Source organism: Nomascus leucogenys, unplaced genomic scaffold (assembly GCF_006542625.1).
Source record: "Nomascus leucogenys isolate Asia unplaced genomic scaffold, Asia_NLE_v1 Super-Scaffold_285, whole genome shotgun sequence".
NCBI lineage: Eukaryota > Metazoa > Chordata > Mammalia > Primates > Hylobatidae > Nomascus > Nomascus leucogenys.
This window is the reverse complement of record NW_022095770.1, coordinates 665,320-684,302: the sequence shown is the minus strand read 5'-3', so window position 1 is coordinate 684,302 and position 18,983 is coordinate 665,320. Positions and strand designations below refer to the sequence as shown.

The 18,983-nt window shown below is 46.5% G+C and overlaps 1 protein-coding gene across 2 annotated transcripts in view; it reads right to left on the bottom strand.

The window, feature by feature from the left end:
- Window positions 1-601: 601 nt before the first annotated feature.
- RETREG3 (reticulophagy regulator family member 3) overlaps window positions 602-18,983 on the bottom strand; it is a 30,650-nt gene continuing 12,268 nt past the window's right edge. Inside the window, exons 2-9 of one of the 2 annotated variants that reach the window (XM_003279471.4) lie at window positions 13,539-13,645; window positions 8,978-9,008; window positions 7,912-8,038; window positions 7,199-7,283; window positions 6,257-6,394; window positions 4,607-4,689; window positions 3,778-3,910; window positions 602-3,369 (exon numbers count right to left, since the gene is read on the bottom strand). In XM_003279471.4, the coding sequence (XP_003279519.1) occupies window positions 2,912-3,369; window positions 3,778-3,910; window positions 4,607-4,689; window positions 6,257-6,394; window positions 7,199-7,283; window positions 7,912-8,038; window positions 8,978-9,008; window positions 13,539-13,645 (1,162 nt within the window). In that variant the 3' untranslated portion in view covers window positions 602-2,911. The remainder of the gene's footprint in view (window positions 3,370-3,777; window positions 3,911-4,606; window positions 4,690-6,256; window positions 6,395-7,198; window positions 7,284-7,911; window positions 8,039-8,977; window positions 9,009-13,538; window positions 13,646-18,983) is intronic. The other variant, XM_030808274.1, reaches the window with a different exon arrangement.

Here is an 18,983-nt window from a genome sequence, read left to right as displayed (position 1 = left end):
TAATAGAAAGAACAAGAAATGAAGGGGCCGAGCGCGGTGGCTCACGCCTGTAATCCCAGCACTTTGGGAGGCCAAGGCGGGTCACGAGGTCAGGAGATCGAGACCATCCTGGCTAACACTGTGAAACCCCATCTCTACTAAAAATACAAAAAATTAGCCGGGCGTAGTGGCAGGCGCCTGTAGTCCCAGCTACTCGGGAGGCTGAGGCAGGAGAATGGCGTGAACTCGGGAGGCGGAGCTTGCAGTGAGAGGAGATGGCACCACTGCACTCCAGCCTTGGTGACAGACCAAGACTCCGTCTCAAAAAAAAAAAAAAAAAAAAAAAAAAAGAAAAAGAAAAAAAGAATTAGAAATGAAGGAAATACAGGCTAAATACTAGCGAAGAGTGCCAGTTATGCTGATGGTGGGGCTCTCACAAGAAGGAAAGTAGCCTCATACTATGGTGATGTTCTGGCCATCACGAAGGAAAAATAGGGGTGGGCTGGTGGGTCCCTCATACCTGGGCTTCCTCTTTTAAGGCTATCACTTCAAATTAATCAGAACTCAGATTTACAAGAGAAGACCTATCAAGGGTAGGACACCATTCAGCATCAGTCTCTTAAAGATTGTTCTCATACAAGATTTATTCCCCAGCACACCCCTCCCCTCCCCTCAGTTCACAGTGGAGACTATGGAGATTCAGAGCAGGATCCCCCAGGTACAAGAAACACCTTCCGAAGATGTGGCTCTCCTTCCTTCCCTCCCTCTTGCCAACTCCCAAGGCCTGAAGCGCACACTCATGCAAACACATGAAATCCCCCTCCTTCCCCACACCTCCTGTCTTTCCATATCAGAGCTCACCTGTAAGACATCTGAACTTGAGAAGAGAGGTGTCCAAAGTGTTTGAGAAGCCTAAAGTGGGGAGATGCCATTACCCCCTGACCACCCCACTATGAGTGACTATGAGACACCGAACTCTTCCCCCTTCTCACTGTCAACCATTTTCACTCCCTGGCCTCTGTACCTTCTCCATCAACCAAGAGCAAACATGTCAGCACACCCCCACCTGCAGTACATGAAAACAAGCTCTGTCCAACATCCCTCACCCAAGTACAGGGGTGTTGGGGGAGTGGCCCCTGAGGATCAGCAAAGGGTTAATGCAGAAGGAAAGAGGACAGAAGAGTTTGGCTTGAGCTCTGATTGGGGAGACAGAGGCTATAGACTGGCACAGGTTTAGAATCAATTACCACGTTTAGGTTTCTGTCTCACATGATTTTACTAGGGGCTGCAGAACAGATACCCCTCAGAGGGGTCTCTGCTGATTACAGCCACATTCTTACTATTGCCTCATCCTTAAAGGAGGCCCCACCAAGTTGGGAAGCAGTTGAAAATAAAAGCTGTAAAGGAGCTGAACAGGAAGTAAGAATAGGTGGTACAAGAGATTACGGCCCCTGGGATGAATGACATGGAGCCATTTGTAAAGTGCTACTGTATCATCCCCCATGGAATTATTGCTTCTCCAAAGGAGAAGCAGAGGAAGGAACAGGAACATATAAATTAGTATGGTATTGCTTTGCTCACTGCTGAGGCTGATGGCCAGATGGACCCAGGGGTTATCAGAAACCGAAGATTAACTACACAGCTCCAGAAGACTCAGACCTCAAAATACAGAGGTGCTCACTAATCCTCCCAGCCAGCTGATACCCCTGGGCCAAGGTAATGTAGAGGAGGCCCATCCCCACATCATATTCACATTTTTTAAATTTCACAAGTAATACTTTGGAGCACTGGGGTTCAGGCCCCAAGAAATGATGGGCTAGAGGAGAGAGAGCAGGCCTGTTCTGCAAAACCAAAGGACAACTTTGCTTTTAAAAAAAAAAAAAAAAATCACACTGGGCACAGTGGCTCACACCTGTAATCCCAACACTTTGGGTGGCTGAGGTGGGCTGATCATTTGCGGTCAGGAGTTGTAGACCAGCCTGGCCAACATGGTGAAACCCCATCTCTAATAAAAACACAAACAAATTAGCCGGGCATGGTGGTGCATGCCTGTAATCTCAGCTACTGAGGAGGCTGAGGTAGGAGAATCGCTTGACCCAGCAGGCGGAGGTTGCAGTGAGCTGAGATCATGCCACTGCACTCCAGCCTGGACAAAAGAGCAAGACTCTGTCTCAAAAAAAAAAAAAAAAAAAAATCAAATCCTGGTTTAACAAAAGATGACGACTAATCCCAGCACTCTGGGAGGCCAAGGCAGGTGGATCACTTGAGGTCAGGAGTTTGAGACCAGCCTGGCCAACATGGTGAAACCCCATTTCTACTAAAAATACCAAAAGAAAAATTAGCCAGGCATAGTGGCGGGCACCTATAATCCCACTACTCAGGAGGCTGAGGCAGGAGAACCTACCTCTTCAACCTGGGAGGCAGAGGTTACAGTAAGCCAAGATCACACCACTGCACTCCAGCCTGGGCAACAGAGCGAAACTGTCTCAAAAAAAAGATGATGACAACGTAACTACTCCAGCTGCTGCCTGACTTTGGGGGCTCTAGAGAGGCGATGAAAGGAGGAAGGCAGGCATGGGCTCTTTCAGTGAGGGCCCGAGCACTCATACCTAAAAGCAAACAGCAGCACCTCCTGAAAGGGGAACCAATATCCCTGACTATTTTGTTCCCCCAAAGTACCATCCTGATGGAGAGAAGCCTCCCTTGGGGGAGCACACTCTCACTTCAGTGACTGAGCTCAGAAATGGGCATCCAGCTGGTGGGAGGGGAGTAAGTGTCCTCTCTAAGCAGGTCTCTGAGCATCAGCCAGGCCACCCAGCATACAAATATAATTCAGGGGAGGGGAGCCGAGTTCTTCCCTTGCCCCATCACCTTAAGTGGGATGGGGAGGAAAAAACCTAAGCCACAGTGACTCCTAAAAGGAGTCTCTGCCTCAGTGGCTCCTAGAACTGGCAGGGTCCAGCTGATTCAGCTCCGACTGGTCCAGAAGTTCAAAGTCATCCCCCTCAGCATCAGTGTCCAGGTCTGAACTGGGGGACCGCAGGAAGCCTCTCGTTGCTCTGTGGGCAGGTGCTCCAGAAGGGCCTGGTTGGGAGGCCCCTGACAAGGCCAGCTGAATCATACCCTGGGAGACCAGGCTGGCAAGGTTGCTGGTGAGGTTGGATCCTACAGGGAGAGCACCAAGCAGGAGCTCCGGCAGCGCAGCCTCGTCCCGGCTGGCAGGTGGGGCCTGGGGCTCCTCAGCCCCTGGCGGGGAATGGTACATCAAGCTGGGCATGCCAATGCTAGTGTCGTCCTCGTCATCCAGGCCAGCAGGATCCACATTAATGGAAGGGAAGTCTGGAAGGTCTCTGGCAAAGGATTCCTCTGGATCACTGTGACCATCTAGGTCTGGTAGAATACAGAAGTGTCTGAGTCATGGCACCTACCTGGCTCTCCTGTGCCCCAGCCCCCCACATGACCAGATTTTTCCCACCCTGGCTTTCTCAGGGTGAAATAAACCCATGGGACTGGTGTAACTTTCCCCTCCACTTATAGATGGCTGTTATCTCTACACAATTCCCCCTCTCTTCTTCTATGTCCCCTGTGAGGCTAGTGCCTGAGGCTACTAAGGGACTAAAGTCTTCAAGAAGGGCAGCAGTGCCATCCTGGCTGTAGCCACAGCCCTCAGGCTGCTCTGCCACCTGATCCACAGCTCAGAAAACAGGAGAGGAGCAAGCACCAGTATCCCCTCTGTTCAGGGAAGCTAAGAGGCAACAGTCAGAGCCATTATTAACTGAGGTCAAAGGCTGCCCTCACCTTCAGAGCCTTCTGTTAGAGGTGTTTGGCCCCTTGAAAGATTGAATGTGCCATTGTCTGTACAGGAGACTTCAGCGTCTGAGTGCTCAGAGTCTGTGATGGCCAATTCCCTGGCAACAGTAGAATCGTCCAGCTTAGGAAAAGAAAAGACCAACAAACGTGAGATAATGCCATCAGGAACCAGGTGTAGTCACCAGGTACAGCTTTACTGATCAGCTAGCATTAGTTATCCGAAGACCATCAATGTAATCAGGGATAGATGGTAACTTCACGTTGAAAACTCCCCCTTCTCCCCTTTTTTTTTAATCAATACATGTGAAAGTAACAACAACAAAAAAATCTTGACCCGTTTTAGGCTGCTCTCCCAAAGAAAACACTCATTCATAACCTCTTAAGCACAGGAAGAAAAGCAGTCTTGGGGGAGTCAATTACCCACTTACTTTAAGGAAAATAATTGACCCAGAGATAACTTTTCAAAGTGGTAGGAGGATACACATACTGCACAGACCCAAGGGTGAACTGGGCTGTTTAAAAGATGATTGTACCAGCTCCAGAAGTTCTTCCATAATGGTAGGGTAAAAAGAGATATGGAAGAGCGGTGCTGGGCATCAGGCTCTAATTGAGATCTAGGTTGATTAGAGGAATGATATGATAAAAAAAAAAAATTGAGATCTAGGAACAAAGTCTCACTTCTCTCCTTGTTACTGGTCTTGGGAACAAGGGGAGTCTAAGGCCTCAAACCTGGTTATGGCCTAAGTGTGAGCTGTCAGATGGTTAAAAGGGAGCTGAAGAAAACTGGACAGCGAAGCAGCTCCCACACTTAAGATACCTGAGGACAGAAGGCAGCAAGCTCCTCTTCGCTGTCACTGTGGTTGTCCATGGCTCGTTCTGGGTGGAGAGCTCTGCGGCGTACTGTGGGAAGAGCACAAAGCCTTGCTTGATACCCTCCCACCAGCGTAAAATCCCCTTTGGACTTTAAAGGCATAAAATCAGAACACAAAACAAAGAGCCTCTCTGAATCTGGCTCTAAGCCTACATAATAATAACAGAAGGTTGAGCTGCTGAGCCTAAATGCAGGGTGAGTTGATAACACAGGAGAAAATATCTCAGCTTCCAACATCCTCTCCACCAGGCCCTACATATTTCTTTTTGCTTTTTTTTTTTTTTTTTTTGAGATGGAGTTTTGCTCTTGTTGCCCAAGCTGGAGTGCAATGGCGTGATCTAGGCTCACTGCAACCTTTGCCTCTTGGATTCAAGCGATTCTCCTGTCTCAGCCTCCTGAGTGGCTGGGATTACAGGTGCTCACCACCACACCCCGCTAATATTTGTATTTTTAGTAGAGACGGGGTTTCATCATATTGGTCAAGCTGGTCTCGAACTCCTGACCTAAGGTGATCCACCCACCTCAGCCTCCAAAAGTGCTGGGATTACAAGCGTGAGCCACTGCGCCCAGCCTGGCACACATTTCTATTCTGGTCAGATGATCAAATACCAGGCTTTGTCAACAACTCTCTGGATGGCTAAAGGCAGACCTAATGTCAAGGTGTTAAGTGGACATGATCAGAGAGAGGGCAAAAGGAGATGCACACCTTGTTAAATCAGACTTTTGAGGACTGGTATTATTCAACTGGCTGCCCCAAGGGGACTTGGGCCTTGATGACCAAGTGCAGGGCTCTTTGAAGGCCAGGCCTTCATAAAACACAAAACCTGACAAGACCACACAAGGGAGGGAAAAGTTTGTACTAACATCGTTAATGTGTTGCATGGATCTCAGGCTGGTACACTTACAACCTCTAAGGTAGCAGTTTTTAATCACCTTTGGGAGGCAGCTTTTACTAGTGAAGAGAGACCAGGCTTAGGAGTTGAAAGGATCTGCTGTGGGCTCAGCGTGGTGGCTCACATCTGTAATCCCAACACTTTGGAACGCCAAGGCAGGAGGATCGCTTGAGCCCAGGAGTTCAGGATCAGCCTGGGCAACATGAGACCCCATCTCTACAAAAAAATTTAAAAATCAGCCAGATGTGGTGACACATGCCTGTAGTCCCAGCTACTGAAGGGTTTGGCGGGGCTGAGGTAGAATGATCACTTGAGCCTGGAGGTCGAGGCTGCAGTGAGCCATGATCATGCCACTGCACTCCAGCCTGGGCAACAGAATGAGACCCTGTCTCAAAAAAAAAAAAAAAAAAAAAAAAAAAAGAACAAATACTAGGAATTTATCTTTACTGTCTAGCTTTTATCCAACTTGAAAGAGCTTTTATCAGATAGGTTTAAAACGGGAGCCTGGAATTCCAAATGATAAAAACTGGCAAGCCTGCACAGGTTTCCCTAGAACAGAGTATCATTTTTACCTACCAATCCTCACCCCCACCAACTACCCCCCACTTCCACTTTTGAGGACCCACCCAGTATGTCAGACCTATGGGCTTCTCCTTTTCGCCCCAAATTGCCTAAGTGGAAGGAATGACACCATGACACTTACATTGTCTCTCTCTCTGCTTGGACATCATGTAGCCACGGACACTGAAGTCCAGCCGCTGCAGAGCTGGCTTCAGCCGCACATATGCTCGATCCCACAGTCGGTGGTACACAGCAAGGGGCCACATCATGACAGTGACAACTGTGAGGAGGCATGGGAAACAGTGACAAAATGGAGAAGGGGCTGCAAAAAACATTCCCAACTGTAGCGCTGCTATTGGTCCTTAGGGCTTGGACACAAAGTGTGGAACAGATCTGCCCAAGTCTGCCGGTCATCTTCACCAGTCTCCCCTACACATGAAGGAGTTTTTGAGGGCAGGGACTTCTATAGCCACCCACAGAGCCTAGTGCAGGGCTGTGCACAGCACAGTATGCTGCTGACAGGCCAAGGGCAGAACCTGGCAATGAGTGTCACTGAGCCATAAATGGTAACAATGCCTAAAAATTACACAAATCATGCGAGGTTTTGATATACAAAAGCCACAGGCATAAGTACTTAGTTCTTCCAGCCCCAAGCAAGCTGAGTACATGCCAACAGGAAGTAACTAAATTTACAAAACTATGCTCCAAGTGGGAAAAAAGTACTCTGGCATAAATAGAACTGAGTAGAGAAACCCCTAAGAGTTATGTTCTGCTGACAATACCCTGGCTCTAAAAATTCCTCCTTAAACAGGGACAGGCAGTCCTTTATAGTTGGTAATACAAACAATATATGTTAGTGGACCCTCATCAATTTCTGACTTGGTAAGAAATGAACTGTGTATGTGGAGAGCCTGCTAAAGTTAAGAAGGATATTTTCATGACACTAAACAGGTCATGAAAATATGCAAAGGTCATATCCTAGAGAACTGAAATATCAAAGTCCTCTCCCCAGACCTAGAGTTAGCCATAGTTGGAAAGCTATGAGCAGGGTACACTTCATAGGGGAGGTATATGTCATACTTACGCATCAAGTAGGACAGCAGAAGCCCAGGGACGTAGCGGCCCAAGACAGCCAAAAAGGTCAGTATCCCACAGCTCAGCAAGCAGAACTGGGGAATCAAGAAAGAGTATTAAGTTTCTGCCACATGGCAGGGGACTGGGGTGGGTGTGGAGGGTTAGGGTAGAGATATGATCGAAAGACTCTGTAAGTCAAGCATGGACGTGTAGCCACTGTTGCATCCAATGGTGATTCTGTTTGGGAAGAAAAGGAGCATGTCCCCTTCTATTCAAACTCCTTTTATATGGCTAACCCCATAGGGCTGCACCTTTCATGCCAAGAAATTGGTTTGAATAGGACTTAGCCAAAAATTCTCTCTGAAATCAATGTTGGTGGTGGTTTTTTAAGTCAACAGAAACACACACACAAAACCCAAAAAACACAACAACCTATCACATATTTAATATGACATGGAACATACACAAGAAAGCTTTCTTTCCCATCTTGAAGCAAGAAAACGGCCTCATCTAAGTGGCAACCACACCAAATGAGCAGTCACCAAGCTCCTGTCTTAGTCCTAATGGCTGGTCAGAAGGCCTTTCCTATAGCTTCCTTTTGTCTCTATAAACATCATAGTCTTTACTTTCTTGAATGAAGACATGTAGTAAAGGAGCTGTTTCAGTTTAGCATGAACTGAACTGAGAGGCCAGAGATGAAAGTGAAAAAGGGAAGAGTCTTACCTTGCCTGGGTTTTGCTTTTTGAAAAGCAAAACATTCCTTATGAAAATGGTCCCACTAACCCAGACTTCAGCTACATGGTGGCAGAGCTCGGGCACGCTGAGCAACCGAGGGTGCACAAAGCCCCAGCTATGGGAGAGAGAAGGGGGAGCTGTGAAAGGAGGATGTTGAGGGTCCCCCCATCTTGCTGTATAGGCAGCCAGTGCTTCCGGTTTTAAATGGGGTTTGGGGAGTGACTAGGCCCAGGTGCTTTGGAGGTGAAGCATGACTTTCTTCTTGGCTCACCAGGTTGAAACCTGAATTTAGGTACAAGGACAAACTTGTTCTGACAACTCCACCCTATGAGCAAGCAGCCCAATCCACGTGTGTAAACCTGCCCCCAGCTTCAAGGCCCTTTGTGCTTAGAAATGTTTTCTTCCTTGCACTCAGACCATTGCAATTCCCTGTGACTGCAATCTAGGGATAAAAGTGAGCACAGTCTGACTGACACCACTGCTGCTAAGGGGGAGGAAATGGTGGATGTGCCCCTCAGAGAGAAAATAAATAAAGCAAAACCAAAATAAACCATAGCAGAGAAAATTCCTTGGATCAAACAAATGGAGTGGATGAACTGAGAAATGAAAGCAGGAGCTGTAAGACACAAGAGGAATCTTTGGCTTTGACTTGCTGATGCCAGGAACCAATGTGTTTTCTGACCGGGAATTTTAAATAGCCAGAGGTCACAGAAAACACTAAATGACCTCGTATAAAAGCCAGGAGACAAATGAAGTTAGCTGCCTTTAAGTTTTCTCACTGGGACTGAATAATGCAGCTGATTCCCTGGCATGTCAGGTTATGGGGCACTGTAATGCTTCTTTTTCAGAAACTTCTCTTGTAAAGATCAGAGGACACAGGCCATCTCAACATATTGCTGCCTGAACTTTAGGATGTGTTAAAATGATCATTTGGAAGAGCCTAGGTTCTCAGCTTACACTGTGTGTCCAGAACATGGGGTTAACAACATGTAACCAGAATATTACAAGAGAATGAATCAGAGCAACAAAAAGGGATTTAATTAGTGTTCCATACCTCTCATTGTCTAATGCGTCGGGTCTTGGCACTACAATATTAAAACAAACACCAGCATTAGTTGGTAGGGAAAACTAAACATGAAAATGTTAGGCTGTTGGTCTGACAGCTCAAGTTTTAATAGGTTGGGGAAAAGAAAACAGTAATAGCCGATAAAAAAGGAGACACTGTGTTATACTGCCAGTTAGGGAGCTGCAGACAAGGGAATAATCACTTATGCCTACTCATTTTTCGAGGAGAAGGAAGGAAGGTCCAAATGGACTATTTGAGCCCCTTTCTAATGACCTCAGCTGAAAGCCAAGGTGTACAAGAAAAATGGTCCCTCTCACCCCTTGAGTGTGTCTGGGATGCCCATACACATCAATCTGTGCCAGGCTACACAAGGTACGTTGTAACAACTCCAACCCTAGAAATCCGCCTGTTCTTTTATTTTTTTTTGAGACAGAGTCTCGCTCTGTCGCCCAGCCTGGAGTGCAGTGGCACGATCTTGGCTCACTGCAAGCTCCGTCTCCCATTCTTCTGCCTCAGCCTCCTGAGTAGCTGGGACTACAGGTGCCCGCCACAATGCCTGGCTAATCTTTTTTTTTTTTTTGGAGACAGGGTCTTGCTCTGTAGCCCAGGCTGGAGTGCAGTGGCGTGATGTCAGCTCACTCAGCCTCCCAAGTAACTGGGACTACAGGCGCATGCCACCACACCTGGCTAATTTTTGTATTTTTATTAGAGATGGGGTTTCACCATGTTGGCCAGGCTGCTCTCGAACTCCTCCACCTCCCAAAGTGCTGGGATTACAGGCGTGAGCTAACGCACCCAGCCGAAATCTGCCTGTTCTCTTTATTTTTCTGAGACAGACTCTCACTCTGTCACCCAGGCTGGAGTGCAGTAGCATGATGTTGGCTCAATACAACCTCCACCTCTGGTGTTCAAGCAATTCTCCTGCCTCAGCCTCCCAAGTAGCTGGGATTACAGGCACCTGCCACCACGCCCGGCTATTTTTGGGTTTTTAGTAGAGACAGGTTTTTGCTATGTTGGCCAGGCTGGTCTTGAACTCCTGACTTCAGGTGATCCACCCGCCACAGCCTCCCAAAAGTGCTGGAATTACAGGTGTGAGCCACCACACCCAGCCTGCCTGTTCTCTTTAAAAAGAGACCCAGAGCTAGGTGTAGTCATGCTCACTTATAGTTCTGTCTTCTTGGGGGGCTGAGGCAGGAGGATCACTTGAGCCCAGGAGTTCAAGTCCATCCTGGGCAACACAGTGAGATCCTGTCTCTAATCAAAAAAAAAAAAAAAAAAAAAGGGGGGGGGAGACCCATTATCTACCTGAATGATGTATAAGTCTTTTGATATTCACCAGCCATTAGATAGGCAGATGAACTACACGATTCCTTGAAGTCTCTATAAAATATGATGGGCATGTATTTAAAACCTGTATACTCTGGTTTGAATATCTTGCCAACACTTCAAAATTAACATGTCTAAAATCTACATCAGTTTTCCTCTCTCACCCCTTCAAACCAACTTTCCTGTCTGCCTTTGCCTGCTAAGAGTAATGCCATTCTGCCACTCTCTTAGCTTTAACCCTCATCCACTTATGTCTTTTATTATACATATATAATAATAATTATTTTTTGAGACAGGTGTCGCCCTGTTGTCTTGGCTAGAGTACAGTGGTGCAATCACGGCTCACTGCAGCCTCAACCTCCAGGGCTCAAGGGATCTTCCCACTTCAGCCTCCCAAGTAGCTGGGGACCACGGGTGCACACCACCATACCTGGCTAATTTTTTTATTTTTTGTAGAGCCAAGGTTTCACCATGTTGTCCAGGCTGGTCTCAAACTCCTTGGCTCAAGCAATTCTCCTGCCCTGGCCTCCCAAAGTGCTGAGATCACAGGCATGATCCACTGCACCTGGGCCCAACTATTTATGTCTTGATCTTCCTTCTTCACAGCTCCCCAAGCCATCCATCATTTGTATTCACTGAGGTCTCTCTGACTACTTCTCACAAAGACACTGCCACAGTCTCCTAACAGGTCACCCTGTTCCACTTTTCCTCCTTCCATGTGGTCCTAAAAATGCTACTAAACTAATCTTTATTATCGGCTGGGCGTGGTGGCCCACGCCTGTAATCCCAGCACTTTGGAAGGCCAAGGCAGGCGGATCACTTGGGGTCAGGAGTCCGAGACCAGCCTGGCCAACATGGTGAAACCCCATTTCAACTAAAAATACCAAAAAAATTAGCTGGGCATAGTGGTGCACGCCTGTCGTCCCAGCTACTCAGGAGACTGAGGCAGGAGAATCATCTGAACCTGGGAGGCAGAGGTTGCGGCGAGCCAAGATCGCGCCACTGCACTCCAGCCCGAGCAACAAAGCGAGACTCTCTCAAAAAAATTTTTTTTTTACTTAGCTGGGTGTGGTGGTATGCACCTGTAGTCCCAGCTAATTGGGAGACTGAGGTGGGAGGATCACTTAAGCCCAGGGATTTGAGGTTGCAGTGAGCTATGATCACGCCACTGTACTCTAAAACCTGGACAACACAGTGAGACCTAGTTTGTTAAAAAATAAGAATAGGGCTGGGCACGGTGGCTCACGTCTGTAATCCCAGTACTTTGGGAAGCAGAGGCAGGCAGATCATCTGAGGTTGGGAGTTCAAGACCAGCCTGACCAACATGGAGAAACCCCAACTCTATTAAAAATACAAAATTAGTCGGGCGTGGTGATGCATGCCTGTAATCACACCTACTCGGGAGGCTGAGGCAGGAGAATTGCTTGAACCCAGGAAGTAGAGGTTGTGGTGAGCTGAGATTGTGCCATTGCATTCCAGCCTGGGCAACAAGAGCGAAACTCCGTCTCAAAAATAAAAAATAAATAAACCAAAAATAAAAATAAAAAAGTCGGCTGGGTGCAGTGGCTCACACCTGTAATCCAGCACTTTCGGAGGCTGAGGTGAGTGAATCACTTGAGTCCAGGAGTTTGAGACCAGCCTGGGCAACATGGCAAAACCCCGTCTATAGAAAAAATACAAAAATTAGCTGGACATGGTGGCAAGTGGCTATAGTCCCAGCTGCTCAGGTGGCTAAGGTGGGAGAATTGCTTGAGCCCGGAAGGTTGAGGCTACAGTGAGCCATGATTGCACCACTGCACTCCAGCCTGGGTGACAGACCAAGACTCTGTCTCAAAAAAAAAAGAATGGGCCAGGCACGGTGCCTCATGCCTGTGATCCCAGCACTTTGGGAGGCCGAGGCGGGTGGATCACCTGAGGTCAGAAGTTCAAGACCAGCCTGGCCAACATGGTGAAACCCCGTCTCTACCAAAAATACAAAAATTAGCCAGGCATGGTGGCGCGTGCCTGTAATCCCAGCTACTAGCAGGGCTGAGGCAGGAGGATCACTTGAACCTGGGAGGCAGAGGTTGCAGTGAGCCAAGATCATGCCACTGCACTCCAGCCTGGCCAACAGAGTGAGACTCCATCTCAAAAGAAAAGAAAAGAAACAAATAAAAAACCTAATACCAACATACTTTCAGTTTTATTTCCTAGCACTCCCTTTAATGAACCTTCATCCTGGCCATATGGTCAATTCTCTGATGTCAGGAAATGCTTTGCAACTTCTGGTTCCTCAGACTAATCAAGCCACTGGACTCTCCAGAAACAGACTTTTTTCTCGATCTGTTCAAATCTTTTGCTTTGTTCCACTCTCAGGCTAGGGAAAAAATATATGGTAAGTATACCAATCACATACTGCACTGTGACATCTGTGGTACTGGTCTATAATTGTCACTTAATTTTTCATTTGTTTGTGTATGCATTAGCTTTTTAAAAAGACACCACATGTCATGGTACTTTCTTTGTTTTTTTTTTTTTTTTTTTGAGACTGAGTTTTGCTCTTGTCACCGAGGCTAGAGTGCAGTGGCACGATCTCGGCTCACTGCAACCTCCACCTCCTGGGTTCAAGTGATTCTCCTGCCTCAGCCTCCTTAGTAGCTGAGATTACAGGTGTGCGCCACCATGCCCAGCTAATTTTTTGTATTTTTAGTAGACGGGGTTTCATCATGTTGGCCAGGCTGGGCTCAAACTCCTGACCTCAGGTGATCCACCCGCCTCGGACTCCCAAAGTGCAGGGATTACAGGCGTTAGCCCTGTGCCCGGCCATCATGGTACTTTCTGTAAGTCACAATTGCCTAGCCTAGTGTTTTGCAAATGAGCAATTTAAAAGAAATTCCTGAGAGGTAAATTAGTACTGCCTCAATAAAGATGCAGTGTCCAATAACGATAATTATTATTTTTCATTTGAGGACTACTTATTCCTCAGGCCATTATGTTGGCAAAAATAGCTCAGGTGGTGAGTACAGATTTCCTGTGCTTAGTAACAATGGAAAGGGCAGAACCCAGCTCTAAGGAACCATAATTGGGGCACAAGCCCTTCAAGTGCCTCCTAAAGCAAATGATTCAGACTTCGAAAGACAGTCCCCAGCTCCATACACCTCCTCATAAACCCCTAATACTAAAGGTACAAATTATAGGAAAGGCCATCTTCAGTTCAGATTGTTCTAAATGCTACCAAACTCACCTTTTATTTCAGGCCAGATTTTGTTCTTCCATTGATCAATACACACAATGATCATCAAGCCAAATGCAAGTAAAAACACAAGACGAAGGGATGTCAGGGCAAAAAACCTACAGAGGAAGAAAAACAGAAGAAAGATCACTTACCTAGTTATCCTAATTTCAGAAAAGGCCACATGTGTACGATGGGCTCTGTGGTAAACAGACCTGAGGTCTAGCTTTTTTTGTTCTGACACTTAACTAGTTATACACCTTGGGTAAATCATTTAAACCTTCTGGACCTTAACTACTCTACCTATGGGGCAGAGAGAATAATTTGCTGCTGTAAAGGCAGAGGACTAAATCAAATAACCTCTTAAAGCTCCTTCAGCTTTCCAGTCTATACCTCTATTAATTGCACGGAGAAATTCATCCATGATAACAAGTTGTTATAATGAAAGCAAACATCTTTCTACCAAATTAGACCCTAGTGTAGGGCAACAAACTGATAGAGATGCACTCAAGAGCATTTAATTCAATTACATATCTTTTTACAGATACAGGAACTGAGGCCTGAAAAATATTTGATTAAGATCACACAGAAAGTTGGCACGAAAACTATATTTAAAAGCAAGTTCTGCCCAGGCGCAGTGGCTCAAGCCTGTAATCTCAGCACTTTGGGAGGCTGAGACAGGTGGATCACCTGAGGTCGGGAGTTCGAGGCTAGCGTGGCCAACATGGTGAAACTCCGTATCTACTAAAAATACAAAAATTAGCCGGGTGTGGTGGTGTGTGCCTGTAATCCCAGCTACCTGGGAGGCTGAGGCATGCCTGTAATCCCAACTACCTGGGACGCTGAAGCACGAGAATTGCTAGAACCCAGGAGGCGGAGGTTACAGTGAGCCAAGATCACGCCACTGCACTCCAGCCTGGGCAACAGAGTGAGACTCTGTCTCAAAATAAGTAAATAAATAAAAGCAAATTCTCCAGAATTAACACAAATGCTTCTCAAACTCTTCCAAAAAAAAAAAACAAAAAAAAAGAAACACTTCTTGATTTATTTTGTGAGGCCAGCATTATCCTGATACCAAAGCCAAAGACACAATAAAACTGTAGAACAATATTCCTTATGAATATAGATGTAAAAATCTTCAATAAAATACTAGCAAGTTAAATTCAGCAGCATATTAAAAGTATTGTACACCATGACCAAATGAGATTTATCCCAAGACTGCAAGGGTGGTTTAACATACAAAAAAATCAATAAGTGTAAGGCATCACATCAATAACGTAAAAGAAAAGCTAGTTCTTATTTGAAGGAATCCACCATAAAAAAATTTTGAGGCCAGGCATGGTGGTTCACGCCTGTAATCCCAGCACTTTGGGAGGCAGAGGCAGACGGATCACGAGGTCAGAAGATCGAGACCATCCTGGTTAACATGGTGAAACCCCGTCTCTACTAAAAATACAAAAAAATTAGGTGGGCGTGGTGGTGGGGGCCTGTAGTCCCGGCTGCTCGGGAGGCTGAGACAGGAGAATGGCGAGAACCCGGGAGGCGGAGCTTGCAGTGAGCCAAGATCGTGCCCCTGCACTCCAGCCTGGGTGAAAGAGCAAGACTCCGTCTCAAAAAAAAAAAAAAAAAAAAAAGAAAAAAAAAATTTTGAACAATCTGAGAAATCTGACATTGAGAACACATCTAATGATACTAAGGAATTTTTTTTTTAGATGTTAAGGTAGTTTTTTTTTTCAGATCCATTTTGGTTTAATATTAAATGAGGAAATTCAGAAACACAGATTAGTACGGATAGCATAACTGCTACACTCTGGGTCTTCATTTTTTCCCTTTTTTCCCCCTAAGTAATGTATGTTCCCGTGCTACTGTATCCACATTGGAAGGGGCGGATGAGTGGAATGAGACCATGGCAACAGGTGAAAGTCTCAAAAAAAAAAAACTAGCGGGGGGGGGGGCCTGGCCAGGGGGGGGGGGGGGGGGGGGGGGGGGGGGGGGGCATGCAGTGGGTGAAAGACGAGATCGTTCAAAAAAAAAAAAAAAAAATGAGTGAACATGAACTGTAGAGCCCTGGCCAGGTGCAGTGGCTCATGCCTGTAATCCTAGCACTTTGGGAGGCTGAGGCAGGCAGATTGCTTGAGCTCAGGAGTTCGAGACAAGCCTCGGCAACATGGCGAAACACCATCTCTAAAAACAAATACAAAAAATGAGCTGAGCATGGTGGCGCGCTTGCGGTCCCAGTTACCCGGGGGACTGAGACACAAGAATTGCTAGCCTGGGAGGTGGAGGTTGCAGTGAGCGGAGATCGCGCCACTGCACTCCAGCCTGGGTAACAGAGTGAGATTCCGGTCTCAAAAAAACAAATATTGAAGCCAATATGAAAATTATATATAGATTAGAACAGAATATAAATAGCATTTCATAGTATTCCGAAAAGACTAGGCACGGTGGCTGAAGCCTGTAATTCCAACACTGTGGGAGGCCCAGGTGGGCAGATCACCTGAGGTTAGGAGTTGGAGACCAGCCTGGACAACATGGCGAAAACCTGTCTCTACTAAAAATACAAAAATTAGCCAGGTGCGGTGGCGTGCCTGTAGTCCCAGCTACTCGGGAGGCTGAGGCAGGAGAATCACTTGAACCTGGGAGGTGGAGGTCGCAGTGAGCCGAGATCGCGCCACTGCACTCCAAACTGGGAGACAAAGCAAGACTCCATTTCAAAATAAAGGCCGGGCGCGGTGGCTCACGCCTGTAATCCCAGCACTTTGAGGCCAAGGCGGGCAGATCACGAGGTCAGGAGATCGAGACCATCCTGGCTAACACGGTGAAACCCCGTCTCTACTAAAAATACAAAAAATAAAAAAATCAGCCGGGCATGGTGGCGAGTGCCTGTAGTCCCAGCTACTCGGGAGGCTGAGGCAGGAGAATGGCGTGAACCTGGGAGGCGGAGCTTGCAGTGAGCCAAGATCCCACTACTGCACTCCAGGCTGGGCGACAGAGTGAGACTCCGTCTCAAAATAAATAAATAAATACATACATACATACACACATACGTTTATCCGGCTGTATATTTGAATATACATACATACATACACGGGGGACTGGCTGAGGAACTTTACATTTTGTCTGTAGATTTTTTTTTTTTTTTTTTTTTTTGAGACAGAGTTTCACTCTTGTTGCCCAGGCTGGAGTGCAATGGCACGATCTCAGCGCACTGCAACCTCCACCTTCTGGTTTGAAGCGATTCTCCTGCCTCAGCCTCCCGAGTAGCTGGGACTACAGGCATGCACCACCATGCCCAGCTAATTTTTTTTGTATTTTTAGTAGAGACGGGGTTTCACCATGTTGGCCAGGATGGTCTCGATCTCTTGACCTCGTGATCTGCCTGCCTCAGCCTCCCAAAGTGCTGGGATTACAGGTGTGAGCCACTGCGCCTGGCCTTTTGTACTTTTTTTTTTGAGATGGAATTTTTTGAGACACCATATTGGCTAGGCTGGTCTTGAACTCCCTGACCTCGTGATCCTACCTTGGCCTCCCAAAGTGCTGGGATTACAGGCATGAGCCACCGCACCCTGGCCCTTTTTTTTTTTCTTCAGACAGTCTTGCTCTTGTGACCCAGGCTGGAGTGCAGTGGCACGATCTCAGCTCACTGCAACCTCTGCCTCCCAGGTTCAAGCGATTCTCCTGCCTCAGCCTCCCAAGTAGCTGGGATTACAGGTGTGAGGCATGACACCTGGCCATAATTTTTAAAAATAACATTTTAAAACCATACAAAGAATGAGGGATGGAAGGGAACAAAAACTCAGAAATCCAGTCACCAATGACAACCCTCTTTCTTTTTTTTTTTTTTTTTTTTGAGACGGAGTCTCTCTCTTGGTTGCCCAGGCTGAAGTGCAATGGCGCGATCTCCGCTCACTGAAACTTCCACCTCCCGGGTTCAAGAGATTGATTCTCCCTGTCTCAGCGCACTGAGGCAGGAGGATTGTTTGGTTAAGTCCAGGAGGTTGAGGCTGCAGTGAACGTGTTCACGCCACTGCACCCCAGCCTGGGCAACAGGGTAAGGCCCTAAGAAAAAAAAAAAAAATCATTAAGAAAAAATAGATTGTGAGCCTACAGTAGGTAGAAGGAGTAACAGGCTATCACAGTCCCCAAACCGAACAATTCATGTGTGAATTTCCAGAGTTGACTGTATCTGCAGTTGTTTTTGCCACGTTGCAAAGTTCTCATGCTCATTATCGTTGCCGAAAAATGTTTTCAGCTGGGTGCAATGGCTTACACCTATAATCCCAACATTTTGGGAGGCTGAGTTGGGAGGATGGCTTGAGCCCAGGAGTTCGAGACCAGCCTGGACAATATAGTGAGACCTTGTCTCTATTTAAAAAAAAAAAAAAAAAAATTAGCCAGGCATGGTGATGCAAACCTGTAGTCCCAGCTACTCGGGAGGCTTGCTTGAGCCTGAGAGGTTGAGGCCCCAGTGAGCCGTGGTTGTGCCACTGCACTCCAGCCTGGTTGACAAATTTGAGACCCTTTCTCAAAAAAAAAAAAAAAAAAAAAGAAATAAAAATGTTTTACTTTTTTTCTTATTACACTGTTATATCTGCTTGTGAGTTTTTTGGCCCGCATGAATAGACACTGCAGGACTAAACGAATACAGAGGAATCCTCCCTTTTTTTCCTCCATTCCTTACCCATACCACCTCTAAAGTACTTCATCTTCAATTACATCTTGTCCATCCACATAGTTGCAAAGCTTGTTTTACCGCTTGACTTCTAGGTTACCTCTCTAAAATGACAAGTATGATGTGACCTTATTATATACAAAATACATCAATCTGATGTTGATACTCCCTTTTATTTAGGAATTTTGTATTGAGGGCTGGAATGAAAGGAGAAGCACACACTTATCTATATCATTTTATATTTGATAAACCTGTAAGAGAACATTAATATTAATTACCTGGTTACCTTGGAGGGGTCAACTCTAGTTCTTTGAGGTGATCTGTCTATTAAGTTTTGCTGTTTGGAAGAATTTTTTTTTTTTTTTTTTTTTGAGATACAGTCTGGCTTTGTCACTCATGCTGAAGTGCAATGGCGCGATCTTGGCTCATTGCAACCTCTGCCTCCTGGGTTCAAGCAATTCTCCTGTCCCAGTCTCCCGAGTAGCTGGGATTACAGGTGCCCTCACCATGCCCAGCTAATTTTTAAATTTTTTAAATAGAGACAAGGTTTCACCATGTTGGCTAGGCTGATCTCAAACTCCTGACCTGAAGGGATCCGCCCGCCTCGGCCTCCCAAAGTACTGGGATTAGAGGCGTGAGCTGCTGTACCTGGCCAGAAGAATCTATTTATTCTTTTTTTTTGAGACGGAGTCTTAGCTCTGTCGCCAGGCTAGAGTGCAGTGGCGTGATCTTGGCTCACTGCAACCTCTGCCTCCCAGGTTCAAGCAATTCTCCTGCCTCAGCCT